This window comes from Notolabrus celidotus, chromosome 3 (genome assembly GCF_009762535.1).
Source record: "Notolabrus celidotus isolate fNotCel1 chromosome 3, fNotCel1.pri, whole genome shotgun sequence".
Taxonomy (NCBI): Eukaryota; Metazoa; Chordata; class Actinopteri; order Labriformes; family Labridae; genus Notolabrus; species Notolabrus celidotus.
This window is the reverse complement of record NC_048274.1, coordinates 36717887-36731840: the sequence shown is the minus strand read 5'-3', so window position 1 is coordinate 36731840 and position 13954 is coordinate 36717887. Positions and strand designations below refer to the sequence as shown.

The 13954-nt window shown below is 42.2% G+C and overlaps 1 protein-coding gene across 1 annotated transcript in view; it reads right to left on the bottom strand.

The window, feature by feature from the left end:
- The window catches only part of si:ch211-186j3.6 (neural-cadherin), a 351776-nt gene that overhangs the window by 167248 nt on the left and 170574 nt on the right, over nt 1–13954 (bottom strand). The window contains exon 25 of the mRNA XM_034679695.1: nt 945–1174. Coding sequence (XP_034535586.1) covers nt 945–1174 — 230 coding nt within the window. The remainder of the gene's footprint in view (nt 1–944; nt 1175–13954) is intronic.

Here is a 13954-nt window from a genome sequence, read left to right as displayed (position 1 = left end):
ATTACAGACAGATCATTTAATGCTGTACTCACCAAAGGCCAGATGAAGTCTGTAACCAAAACAGTGAATCCTCACCTCACAGAGACAAGCCTTGAATGTTTGATTAACTAAACACATTGCTTACTTTTGAAAGAAAAAGACCAATGGGAAACAATACTTGAAGTTGTCAGCTAGGTTGGGTACACAGCCAGCTGTGCACAAGTAGCGTTTCTAGAACAGATGATCAACAGACTGCAGATACCTTTTTGATAGTGTTTTTTGTGTCTGTTGGACTGCAATGTTTTTATATTTCTATTTCTTTTAAAGGAAAAAAAGGATCAAAGAAGGAGGATCAGCAAAAGCAGACAGTGTTGGTTTTAAAGACCAACACGGTTAGTCTATGGCTCATTTAAAAGGATAGGTTTTAGAAAGCTAATGATTTGTAATAGAGTCTTTGAGCACACTTAGCCCAAAGTATTTATTTAAATGTGAGACAGTTATGTGCTGTGAGTGAGAATTTAATCAAGATTTCAAAAGACAGAAACCACTTTGAGTTTACAGATGGCGGACAGCATCATGTGGATGGATTCAGTTGTTGCTAAATGAGTTTCACACAGAAGGTAAACCTGAGATACTTGACACGCTCCTCAGTTTGATGACTAATTTGGTGGTGTACTTGTTTTTGTAAAATGTGCTGACAGTCTTCAGTCTGACATTGTCCCACATTTTGACCAACATGTTTGATTTGTTGAGCTCTGACTTTAGCCAAAACATGGCCGTTGACTTCAGTGAACGAGTGTAAAGGCAGGGAGAGAGCATGTTTGGCTTGATTCATCCTGTGCCTTTGCTGTACAGTTATTCAGTTGTGTGTTGTTGGTGAGATTCCATTCTGTAGATTATATGCATGTTTTTCTAGAGATTATTTGATCAACTAAGTGCTGGAAAGAACTGGATAAACAACTGACCTTTTGTTTGTGAGCAGCCAGGTAACCATGCATTTTCTCCGGCTGGAGGAAGGAGGGTCCGCCGTGCACAGCGAAGCGCACATCCAGCATTCGCTCCTTCACATCCATCAGGCTGAAGATGTTGACTTCATCAGGTGGAACAGAGAGCATCTCAGACAGGAAGTCCACCAACAGCTCATAGCGACTCCGCTGCCTCCCTCTCAGTTCAATGAACTCCTTCGCTGTGATGTCTGAGAAACACACATACACACACTTTATTGAAACCGTTGACTGTGTAGAAGTGGCCTCATTATTTCCACCCCTGCTCAAGGATAAATCCAATTATTTTCAAACTGGGTGCAAGTGCTAAGCTCAAAAACAGTCTGACGCTACAGACTGGAGCTGTGATGATAAATTATTAAAAATGGCTGACTTTATCTGACAAAGATCTTTTGTTTGCAGTATGAGATGGTGTGTACTTCTAAGTGTTTCCCTCTTTGTGTGTGTGTGTGTGTGTGTGTGCTTGCAGGTGAAGGTAGTGAATAAATGTTGAATTTCAATACTTAATTGTGCCAGTTAAAGGTAAATACACTCTTGCTGAATTGCTAATCAGAAAAAAGATCCAGCCCATATTTTCTTTTCCAGGCGAGTCCTGCTCTTGTTGTTGAGTTTCTCTGACTTGTATGTTCAAGGGGAACATGTAGTGACAAAAAACAGGATCCACTTTAACCTCTATGACAGGTGACCCTTCCAAAGATTAAGAGCAGACCTGATGTGTCATGGTAAATCAAAAAGGATGATCAAAAACAAGCTCCCCTCAAGTTTAGACTGATTATAACCCCGACCTAATCCCACTGAGACCTGGACCTCTGCTCTGAGTGCATGTGTAGTATCAGTGTTGCACACAAAGGCAGTTTATGGAGATGTTCATCTCTATAGCCCCTACAAAACAACAACAGAAGGAGAGAGTAAAGCTTTTGAGAAGGTGAAGTAGAGGCTGATCAAGTCAGTGGGTTCTGAGGAGCCACTTGCAGGTAAACATTTTTACAACAATAATACTCAAGCTCGTCTGAAACTACCTGAAGAAAAGTTCACTGTGGATTGTGTATGAGACGAGGACACTTCAGAGGTAAAAACGCCTGTTTTTCAGATAATCCTTTTTCCCCCCAAAATCAAATCGTGTTATGTGACATAAGGGACTCATCGCCAACCCTGCCTTAGTTTAACCTTTAGTTAGATGGTGAAACTATGGGCTGACATCTCCCACACAAACACTGAAGAATTCAAGTAACAGGAAACTGTCATTACTCTCTCTCCCCTCTCTCTTTGTCCCTCTGTCTCTTTCTCTCTCAGACACGCGCACGCATGCACACGCACGCACCCCCTCCCCCCCCCCGCTGTGGCTGCTCTTTATTTACACTCACCACGTCACCTGCCTAGTTAGCCGCTGGTTTTCCGCACACCACAACTCCATTTATCTCCTGCAGTCATTATTCCTCCTGATCCTGGCCTGTTGCTGGTCTCTTTGACACCTAACAGGCTGTTAATTAAAAGCCTGTGGTCGCCGAATGCATAAGAATGAGGCTTTTCTTCCCCTTCACTAACAGGACTGGCGGTTAGATATAGATGCATTAATCTTACACATGTTCCTTATCCCTGCAGCTTCCTGGTGTTACGTCACATCCTGTTTCTAGTCATTTATTTAAAACAAGAAAGAAAGACATACATGACTCCGGAAGCCTTGTACAAACTTTGAATGCCATTTTTTTTTCACATCGATTCTCAAAAGACCTCCAACCTGCAGGTTGCTTCTTATGGATGACTACATGGGATAGATAGGTGGAAATGTGCAGTGCAACTGAAGTCCTCACATGGTGATGAGTGAGTCAAAGAGAAGCTGTGCTGCCACATATTTGTTGAAGGATAATGATCATTTTAACTTGTGGTCTATAATGTTTTTTTTTTTTTTGTTGTTGTTTTTTTAATTTGTATGGCATTATTATAGCTATCAGAAGGGATATCTTTAACACAGACAAAAATAATAATAATACCATAAGAGTCCTGAAATGACTATTTGCTAATCCAACAATGTAGGCGTCCTCAGGGTTACAGCCTCAAGGCGGATTTATACTTCTGTGTCAAATTGACGGCGTAGCCTACGGCGGGGGTCCACGTAGCTCCCATACCTACGAAGAGGCCTACGCATGTAGCTGAAGTGCACCTCCTCCAAAATGTAACTACCCGTAGAATTGACGCGGACCGCAAGCCCTGTGATTGGTTTGCTTGGCGGCTTTGTTTTTCCCGCATTTACAACACTTCTGGGATCCCGCTCATCGGCCGATGTATTTCATCTCCTCCTCTCTATTCTTCATGTAATCATGTCTGTATGATAAACAGCAACATGTATCAGCTGTAGATTAACATAACACGCTCTGAATCTCTGTGGAAAAGTAAACAAAGATCGTAGCGGGCCGGAAGCAGGCGACCGGCTATCAGAGAGACCAAGCTGCCCTCAAGCATTTCGGTGGAGGATTGATGCGTGACACGGACACATCAACGCACAAGTATGTGGTGCTCATGTCCGCGTCAACCATTGCTGTGTAGGGGAGACGCAGAAGTACAAATCAGCCTAATTCTACAGCAGTCAATCAGAACAAAAGTCATTAAACAGCTCCTTCAAAGCCTCATGTTGCAGCTAAAGAGAAAGTCAGAGGATCAACAAATCAACTCGAGAACCATACATTTCTCCACAGCATCTCCAGTCAGTCCATGTATTTAGATGTGCACTGATGTAGCACGTGTATCTGACCCACCCAACATCACGGATAAGTAGAAGGAATGTGAACCTCATGTGGTGCTAAAGGCATTTAGTCTGTGTTTTGGACTTCTGACAATTATACAGATGTGGAAATATTTGACAGAAAATTTGCTGACAGACCAACATTGGTCCTCCCACTCTACACATTGAATCTTTTGAATATCTGAAGAGGGTGGAGCCAACCAGTCAATTTGCCATCTAATTTTTCAGTTGGAATAAAACAAAGTGTTGTGACTCTTAGTTTCTTTAATAAAATGTGTGTTGTATTGTAACTGCTGGAGAACTTAACAAATATGTCTCCACAGAAGAGGCAATGTATACTGATGTAACCAAGGAGGGAAGCATGTTTTGTCTTGTTTCCATTGGAACACAATATCAGTGCAGAGATGTATGCACAGAAGATGGTTTCCTCAGCAGAGAGGTTGCACTGAGGTTAGTCACTCCACTAAGTTGCAGCTTACACTCTGACAGAAAAGAAAGTGAGTGGGAGGAGTGAGAATGTAGGGAGCCTTTTATCCTTTATTCAGCCTTTTGTGATGATCTGCTTAACTTCGTGTGTCAACAGTCCCCGCTCTGCTCTGTACTACTGGAGTGTTAAATGTTGATTTCAAAGAATAGCTCGCAAGGAAATAATCCAGTGTGAAATATTTCTGTGTTGTTTTTTTTAGTTAAAAGAACACAGAGTGTCGGGGCAAATGGCAAGCCATGAGTGTGAAAACATTTAATGTTTAATTATCTGTGACCAGTATAGTTCTACTACCTGACCTGAGCCAGACGAGGCCAAGCCAGATAATGAAGGGCTGCATTACTGCAGAAAGCTTCAGGCTTGTTTGAGATTTGATTGTCAGAGAAACAGATCGATGACTAAAATTATCCCCATCGTCTATCCGACTGTGTCAATTGTTGCACCCATGTATGCCTTTCATTATATTCAATGGATGGCATAAACAAAGAGGGGCTTCTTCATTTAGAAATATGCTGGGGACATTATTCCTTTCTCTTCCACAGTCCTTCAGAAATTTCTCCTAAAAGCTGGACTGAAGCTGATATGTGGCTCCTGCAGTCTCAGTTACCAAAAACAAGCCAGTGTGTTTGAAAGTTATAGTCTTGTTAGTATTAAATTCCCTCCCTTTGACAGTTCTTTCTGGCTGAGCTGCAGTGGAGGGGTAGTGACATAATTGTGCAGTTTTGTGCCAAGTGAGAATGTTTCATCAGAAAATAGACAAGGACAATGACTGTGGATTTTTTCTCCCATCCCTGACGTTAAAATCATATCAGAAAGAGATCTCTGTCTGTACACGTGGGCATGAGTGCGGCTCCAAAAAGAGAGATTTTACCTTGAGGGCTGATTCCAAGGACTACCAGAGACTGAAAACTACGTCACAAAAATGTCTTCATGATCAAAACTATGAGACTCAAAGTGGTTCTCAGAGAGATGGAGGTACAATAACTCACACACATAAAGGGCTGGGCAGGGCGATTAGGTCTGTGGGTGCGTAAAGGGAGACAGAGCTCAGGCATTAAGAGACAAGACAGGGGCTCAGAATGAGCTCAGAATGGGCTCAGTGGATACAGCGAGAGGGATCGAGGCTAATGTCAGCTCCTATCAGTCAGTCCGTCGGGAGAAACAAGGACACAGGCAGACAGAGAGATAGTCAGGAGGGACGGGGGCTGGCGGGGGAAGGGAGTAACTCCTAACGCAGAGTGGCAGCCTTTGCACCTGGCTTTGATCCAGCCTCACAAATCACCGCTGCTTTCTCCTTCCCAGGGGCTTCATCAGAGTTGGGTGTCGAGGCGGTACAGCACAGATGCTCTCCTGCCTGTAGGTTTGTTATTTCACTACAAGAGGCACAAATAGGGATACATACTACTCATGTTGTAATGAAGTGATGTTAGGGAGACTGAGATATCATAGTCTGTACTGTCTGCGCAGTCGGTTTCTCTTCTTCAAAGAGAAAGTCTAAAAGAGGTGGAGAGACAGTAAAGCGTTGTTTAAAGATATTCAAGGAAAGCAATTAAGACTTTTTTCTTTCAAAGAATGTTTAACTCTTGAACGCTACCTTGCAACATTTTTTAAAATGAATCCATCATTCAGGGACACACTCTTCTTTTTTGAAAATAACCAGAAATATTTATTTCATCTCTCTGATAATCTGGTTTGATTTTGGAGGTCAGAAAGAGTAGTCAGTGCTGGATCGAGCCTAATAAAAACCAATTAAAGCCCTTACATCCGGTCTGATATTGATTTTATGTTTGGGAAGATTATGTTTAATATTCTGCATGTTGCAAACTTGATGCCTATAAAGCATCATTCACATGGATTCACTTAACTTCTTGGTGTCATTACTGGAAGTTTCCACACTTTCTGCGATCAGTTTTATATCACAACAGAGACAATACAGAGGGCTCACGATGCCAGTACAACACGTTAATGATTATAATGATTGTATGCAGATGGCTATCATATCATACACTAATATCCTGTACTTAACCTGAATACAATAGAGATTGTTTTCTTTACAGCCTGGCATACAGTGTCAGAATCTCAGAATTTATGAGTCGCACAAGTGTTTTGGAGTTGTGCTGAACTACAGCCCCATCAGGCATTGTTTGGTCCAACATTTTGGTTGGAGGACTGAACAGAAAATGTCGGGTTATGAGTCGGTTCCCTAACTTCAGGGATTTTTTTCCCTTATTGCACCTTGCTGCCTGTAGTGCAATCCAGTAAATCAGCTCTACCTCAAACTGTACTTTTAAGAATCTTCTACATTTTCAGCTTTTGTTGTCACTTCATAAAGGTAATGATGTATTTTATAATCTTTATGATCAAAGTCAAATTCTCTGACTTCAAACTCTCTGTGGAGCATTTTTCAAAGGAAACTTTATTGACAATTGTGAAAACTCCATCCTGATGTGACGTGTACAGTGTGAGCTCTAAGGTTGTGTCTGACAGTCAAACCATACAGTGTGAGCTCTAAGGTGGTGCCTGACAGTCACACTGTACAGTGTGAGCTCTAAGGTTGTGTCTGACAGTCAAACCATACAGTGTGAGCTCTAAGGTGGTGCCTGACAGTCACACTGTACAGTGTGAGCTCTAAGGTGGTGTCTGACAGTCAAACCATACAGTGTGAGCTCTAAGGTGGTGCCTGTAAGTCAAACCATACAGTGTGAGCACTAAGGTGGTGCCTAACAGTCAAACCATACAGTGTGAGCTCTAAGGTCGTGCCTAACAGTCAAACCATACAGTGTGAGCACTAAGGCGGTGTCTGACAGTCACACTGTACAGTGTGAGCTCTAAGGTTGTGTCTGACAGTCAAACCATACAGTGTGAGCACCAAGGTGGTGCCTGACAGTCACACTGTACAGTGTGAGCTCTAAGGTGGTGTCTGACAGTCAAACAATACAGTGTGAGCTCTAAGGTGGTGCCTGGCCGTCAAACAATACAGTGTGAGCACTAAGGTGGTGCCTGACAGTCACACTGTACAGTGTGAGCTCTAAGGTGGTGCCTAACAGTCAAACCATACTGTGTGAGCTCTAAGGTGGTGCCTGACAGTCACACTGTACAGTGTGAGCTCTAAGGTGGTGCCTGACAGTCAAACATTACAGTGTGAGCTCTAAGGTGGTGCCTGACAGTCAAACCATACTGTGTGAGCACTAAGGTGGTGCCTAACAGTCAAACCATACAGTGTGAGCACTAAGGTGGTGCCTGACAGTCAAACCTTATAGTGTGAGCTCTAAGGTGGTGTCTGACAGTCAAACCGTACAGTGTGAGCACTAAGGTGGTGCCTAACAGCCAAACCATACTGTGTGAGCTCTAAGGTGGTGCCTGACAGTCAAACCATACTGTGTGAGCACTAAGGTGGTGCCTGACAGTCAAACCATACAGTGTGAGCTCTAAGGTGGTGCCTGACAGTCAAACCATACTGTGTGAGCTCTAAGGTTGTGTCTGACAGTCAAACCTTACAGTGTGAGCTCTAAGGTGGTGCCTGACAGTCAAACTGTACAGTGTGAGCTCTAAGGCGGTGTCTGACAGTCAAACCATACAGTGGGAGCACTAAGGTGGTGCCTGACAGTCAAACTGTACAGTGTGAGCACATACTGTAAATCATGTGCTTCAGCTGTGAACATTTCATTCATACGTTGTGAGTTCAATTTCCACCCTGACATTTATATTATCCTCTGGTGTATGCCTGGCCTAAAACAAACACTTCAATTTGTAATTAACTTTAGTTCAGTCAGACAACTCACGTTTGTAATGATTTGAAATGTCTATTGAAGCAGCAAAAAATGTGTTTGTTTGGCGTCTGGGCTCTGACCTCATCACATTTCATTTTTTTTCAATGCTGAAAGTCTGAGGAGTGATGAGATAATATCAAATACAACCACTGACCAGGAGGTGGATGCAGGGTTGGTGGTGGATCTGAAACAATGCACGTAGTAGCACTGATGGGCAGCAGTGGGATTGACAGAACAGAATCAATGACCAGAAATCTGCATCTTACAGAACACAGAGTTGGTAAAGAGACGGTATCATTCGATGAAGCAGTGAGACGTATACCATGAGCATGAGTAAACAGTGCAGCTTGAGTTGCCTGCCTGAAATAGCTTGCAGGCTTCACTCCATTTCTTTAGTTAATGACAAATGTGTGAGATCTGATGTACTGATTGGTTTGAAAAAATGTTCTGTTGCGTCCCCAGTCAGTGATTGAAGTTACAGCCTGTGGAAACAGTTTGTTTCTGTCATGCCCAAATGAGAGCTGACATGGACTCCAGTTTAATTTCTCCTGAGCCAATACACCAACTAATTCAAGATGTCTTAATTGAGCTACTTATCAAACAAACTGAAAGTAGGAAATATTTATCAGCTGTCATAATAAATGTAAAATAGAACAAACTGCTACATATTTTCTGATTCCCTATATTTTGTTAAACCTGCGCAGCCAAGTAAATACTGCAATCTTTGAAACTCAACTTGTCCAGATCTTAACTCAATCTTAGGGCGCTATTTTAACAATCTGCAATGCATGGTCTAAAACACATGGCGCACAGGGAATTAGGGCTTGTTAGACAACATTTTGCTAGTTAAGTGCACAATATGGGCACGCAGTGAGACACATGGCACAAAGTGGTTGGACTAAGTCCCTTTTTCAAAAGGTATGTTTTGGACGTAACATTAATTAAATCACTCAGTATTTCTGCTCCTTTTCTCTCTAAGAGCCAGGTGCACCTGCAGGCGTGCTACTCTTTAGATCGTCGATTTCAGCTAGCAGGCTGCACATATTACTTCAGACCAAGTTTTTGTTGGTCTGAAGCATATATGTTTCTGCCTCCTTAAGATAACAATGTGCCACCTTTAATAATAATAGAAAGGTTTGTGCCTGACCAAACCAGATTTTGAGACCAACACTCCACTGGGTGGAAGTTCAGTTGCTATTTACAAGGGATGTGACACGATCTTGTGCCACGAGATCTCATGACACACATGCATGATGACATTAGAAGAGAAGAGAAATGTACTTTATTAATCCCCAGGGGGGAAATTCAATTTTTTTTCACTCATGTTGTTTTTCGGTCATGCTACACGCAGTTTTTTTGGTATATATACATACAATCATGCACATACACATGCAGTGGACATGCACTTTGGGAGAGATGTCAAAGCGAGGATACTGCCATCAACCAGCACACCCCCAGCAGTTGGGGGTTTGGTGCCTTGCTCAAGGGCACCTCTGCAGTGCCCAGGCAAGTGAACCAGCACCTCTCCAGCCACCAGTCCACCTGCCAAACTTCCGCCATACTTGGACTCAAACTGGCGACCCTTCGGTTCCCAAGCCAAGCCCCTATGGACTACTGCTACTGCCGCCCCATCAAAGTAATACGATGCCGTGCATTATCAAAATAACACAGGGATCTCCCTGCATATTAAATACTAAGCCTAAATGTTGTTGCCAAAACGGCCAGAAATAAAGCCAAACTTTTATTTTTTTCTGCAGTGAGTCTGTGGTTAAGCACAGTCGTAGACGTCCCTACTGATTGTTCTGGCCAAAAATGTTAGTGTAATACGCTGATCTCTAAATGCACGTTCAACCTGAGGGATCGTTTATAAGATAAAGTTGTGACCTTCTTCTCTGCTACCAGAGACTCCAGAATATAGTATACTTCATACACTTAACAGATTGAGCAGCTAGTTATGCAGAGAAACACGAGACTCCATAATGCTGCCAACATGGGTGCCGGCGTTAAACCTAGCAATGACACATGCACTGCACGCCGAGACGCTTTGCTCCAGATGTATGTTAGAGCCCAAGAACTGTTGAATTAAAGATACTGATCCTGATGACAACAGGGACATCTTTATAGAGTTCTAACATTTTGCTGCAGACTGTTCACAGTCCGTCCACTTCCCCTCATGACCACTTTACTGAGATTGTTGTGAAAAAGCAATAAAGTGCCTCTTTTAAGTGTTATGAAAATAGTAACTGAGTGAAACTACAATTCAATGTTTCGATCCATACACCTTCCACGTTTGAGTCTGGTTTATCGAACAAGAAGACAAACTGCACAATGAGTCATCAGTCAGATCATACTTCTCTCATTTTCCTTCATTTTAATGGATTTTCTAATTTTACTTGTCATAAACTAACATCCGCCGGGACAAGGGCAGGAGGGATACGACTGAGAAATAAAACACATTCAAGAGAAGAAGATATTAACCCACATTCTGTGTATGGATCCCACATGTGTATTAGAGAGCAGTTACATGGAAATGCAGGGTTGTTTATCCTCTCCCTTTTCATGAAACACCAACTACATCAGCCTTCTATATGCAGCGCATGTATAGATGTACTTGTTGTGTGGTTCTTATTATACAGTACTCTCCACTTCAGCCTCGGATAATGTTACGTGCACACTTCAAGGACTCTTTGTTTATCACATTTTTTACTTTTCCATCAATGTGAAGAAAGAGAGAAGGAAAGTGAGCGAGCTTTAATCTCACCAAGGCACATTTAACTAACGCTTTCTTTGTGCGTCCTTATTGCAATCCACATTTGTTCTTGAAATGGGATTTAGAATGTCAAGGAGGGTGTAAGTAATGCTATAAGTAGAATATTTTCATAATCCCCGAGACTGAGAATCAATGAGACTGTTTACTCTGAGCTCCACATGGAAAAATAAAATCCTGGAAATGGCTTCTGTTACACATCCTCCGCACACAAACAAACCAACATTATGGTTGCTTGCCTACACCTCAGGATCATCTCAGTCATTAATCCCTGATATTACATTTTGTTTTGAAATGCTCAACTCACATCTTTGGTAAAATGGTTTCTTGCTGAACTTCAGCATGTGAGCACTTTGTCACTTTGCAGTATCACTGCTCTCCTGATCCTGAGTGTACAAAAACAACCTTGTAGAAAGTGAGCTGTGTCCTATACACTACTGTGTATATACTATTGGCACACAGAGAGGGGTATATTATTACATTGTGATATTTTTCACAGAAGATGGTACTCGAAGAAGCAAGCGACCGCTTTGCAGTGCTAAATATGTTGGACATCATGTGAGGCAGACTGCTTTTAAAAGCTTTTCTGCCTCTTAAGGTCATAATCATGCATTCAAAGAAAACAGTGGCATACATACCTGCCAACATTGGACTGTGAAAAATAGGGAGATTTTCTGTAGTATTGTAAAAATCAGCCTACACCCAGCAACCCCGTCCATATATAAGATAAGATACTCCTTTATTTGTCCCACAACGGGGAAATTCATGAAGTTACAGCAGCAAACAAGAAGATGTACAGTACAAGAATTTCAACAAGAATATATATAGTCATAACTCTCATGTCAGCCACCACCTCCACAGGGTCCAGGACTGAGCTGGCCTTCTTCACCAGTTAGTTCAGTCTTGCTCTCCTGTATCCTGTCCGCCCACAGCAGGTGAAATCCTTCCAATGTGGCGTTCATGTGGCGTTCATGAGTCCGGTGCATGATCCTACTCTGCCAGTATTCCCTCTGGTGCCGGGTTAGCTCGTCCACTTTATCGTAGATAGATCTTACATTCCCCATAACGGTGGATGGAAGGACAGGTCCATGTCGTCTTTTCTTAGCTTGCACCTCAGTACCAGCACGTCATCCATGCCTCCTTCTCCTCAGCTCGCAGGAAACATCGGGCCTAGCATCGTTTAGCATCAACAAGCTACGGGCAGCTAACAGCTGATCTCGTATGTAAACAATGCGACCATGGTTGCATTTAGGGTCTCCGGACACAGACAAGAACAAAAACAGTAAAAACACCCCTGCAAATGAAACCAGTTTGGTGTCTATGGCCAACAAATGAGTCATTAAAAGACATGACAGGCTCCAAATACAAAGAGAACTAAACAGATATGAAAGAAAACGAAAAAAAGAACAACGAAGAGAGAGCTGCTGCAACAAGCAGCCACTCGAGCGGCGCTAAGCAACAACAAAGCCTGATATATACATCTAGTACTAGTAGAGCTTTTGCACCTTGATATCAGCAATATCAGAGATATCAAAGTGCAAAAATGCTACTAGTACTACTTGTAACACTTTTTCACTTTGATATCAGGGATATCATTGATATCAAGGATACCAAAGTGCAAAAGCTCTACTGGTAGTACTACTAGAGCTACTAGTGAGGCAAAAAATACTTTACCTAGTGTTACTTGTGGACATTTTTGTCATTACTAGTAAACTTTTTGTAGGGTTACTAGTTTACTAGTCATGTTAAAATCCCTCTCACTAGTAACACTAATAAATATTTTGGTTTTAACTAGGAGTTTTTGCTGTCAACTAGTTAACTAGTAAGGGTTTCAACATTCAACTAGTTAACTAGTGCTGTAAAAGACCTCACAAGTGCAGGGAACTGACACTTGATATCAATGATATGGAATAAATGCTCAAACGGCTTTCAATAGCAGCGTCTTTTGGATCAAACCATCTACAGGGAGAGGAGGGGTTGACATTTTTTGGGGTCAAGTCGACTCAAGTGGAGGACTTCTTGAAAAATAATTTGAGGGACCCTCATTTGATTGACATCAACGTGAAATAGGGAGATGGTCGGGAGAAATAACAACTCTGAAGTACAGCAGGAGAATCAGATAAAAAGCGGTAGACTTCTGCCTAAATCTGGAGCTTTGGCAGGTCTGCTCATACTCTGTAGTAAATAAACCTTGAGGAGTGGTGTTTGACTGAAAATAATCCACATCCAAAACAACAAAGAGACCAGCAGAGGTGGAAGGCACAAGCCTCTGCAAATTGGTCTTGGGCAGTGGGTTTTTCCGTACCTTATAACCCCCTACAACTGAGCTCAACTACTGCACCGGTAGCTATAGGATGGTGAAAACAGCATACCAGGAGACGCTACACAGTTGAACAGAAACTGTGTAATGTGGACTTTGTTGAAAGCAATGGAAGGGTTCACGCAGGAGGAAACTGTTTTCCCTTTGGGTGACCCCAAAAGTAAAATGCATCTTATAAACTGGTGTGACTGACAGCCCTGATTTTACAGATATCACACTACACTGTTGTCATAAAGCTGTAGTCATTTGAAACCCTAAGTGAAGTCACAAAACCACAAGGATAATTTGTTGAAAAGCCTTACCTTCTCACCCTAAATCAAATGGAAGAAATATACAGGTTTCAATCACAAAAACAAATATCTGAATAGAGAGCATTTGTTTCATTTTGATATGACATGATTCATCTTAAGCACCACATTTTCTCATCTACATTTAGTGGATAGATTCATCTTCCTTAAACCAATATTGAAATGTGGGCGCCAGCTGTTCCCCTGCATACTGTCTCTGGGTTTGGTGCACATTAATTTACCTCAGCCCTGTTTTCAGAATGAGAAGCAAATCCTTTTATCGTCTTATATGAGGCTTGACTCCCTCTTCAATCCTCTCCTTTCTTTCTTCCCCTCGCTCTTCTCTCGCCCTCGTCTTTGGAGTGCACCCTCTGGCCCCCCCTCTGCTTCTATTTCAATATCTCTGAAATCATAAAAATCCCTCAGCCATGTCCCATTTCTCTAAAGCGAATTTAATTCTGAGCGGACAGCCGATGTGCTGTACATCAGGTAATGATGGATGCTGTTCAACATGTGAGGAGAATGTGCTGGCTGAGCAAAACCTCTCTACTAATTATTTTTCCAGCATAAGTGATGGAAACAGGCTTATTTTGTGTGTGTACT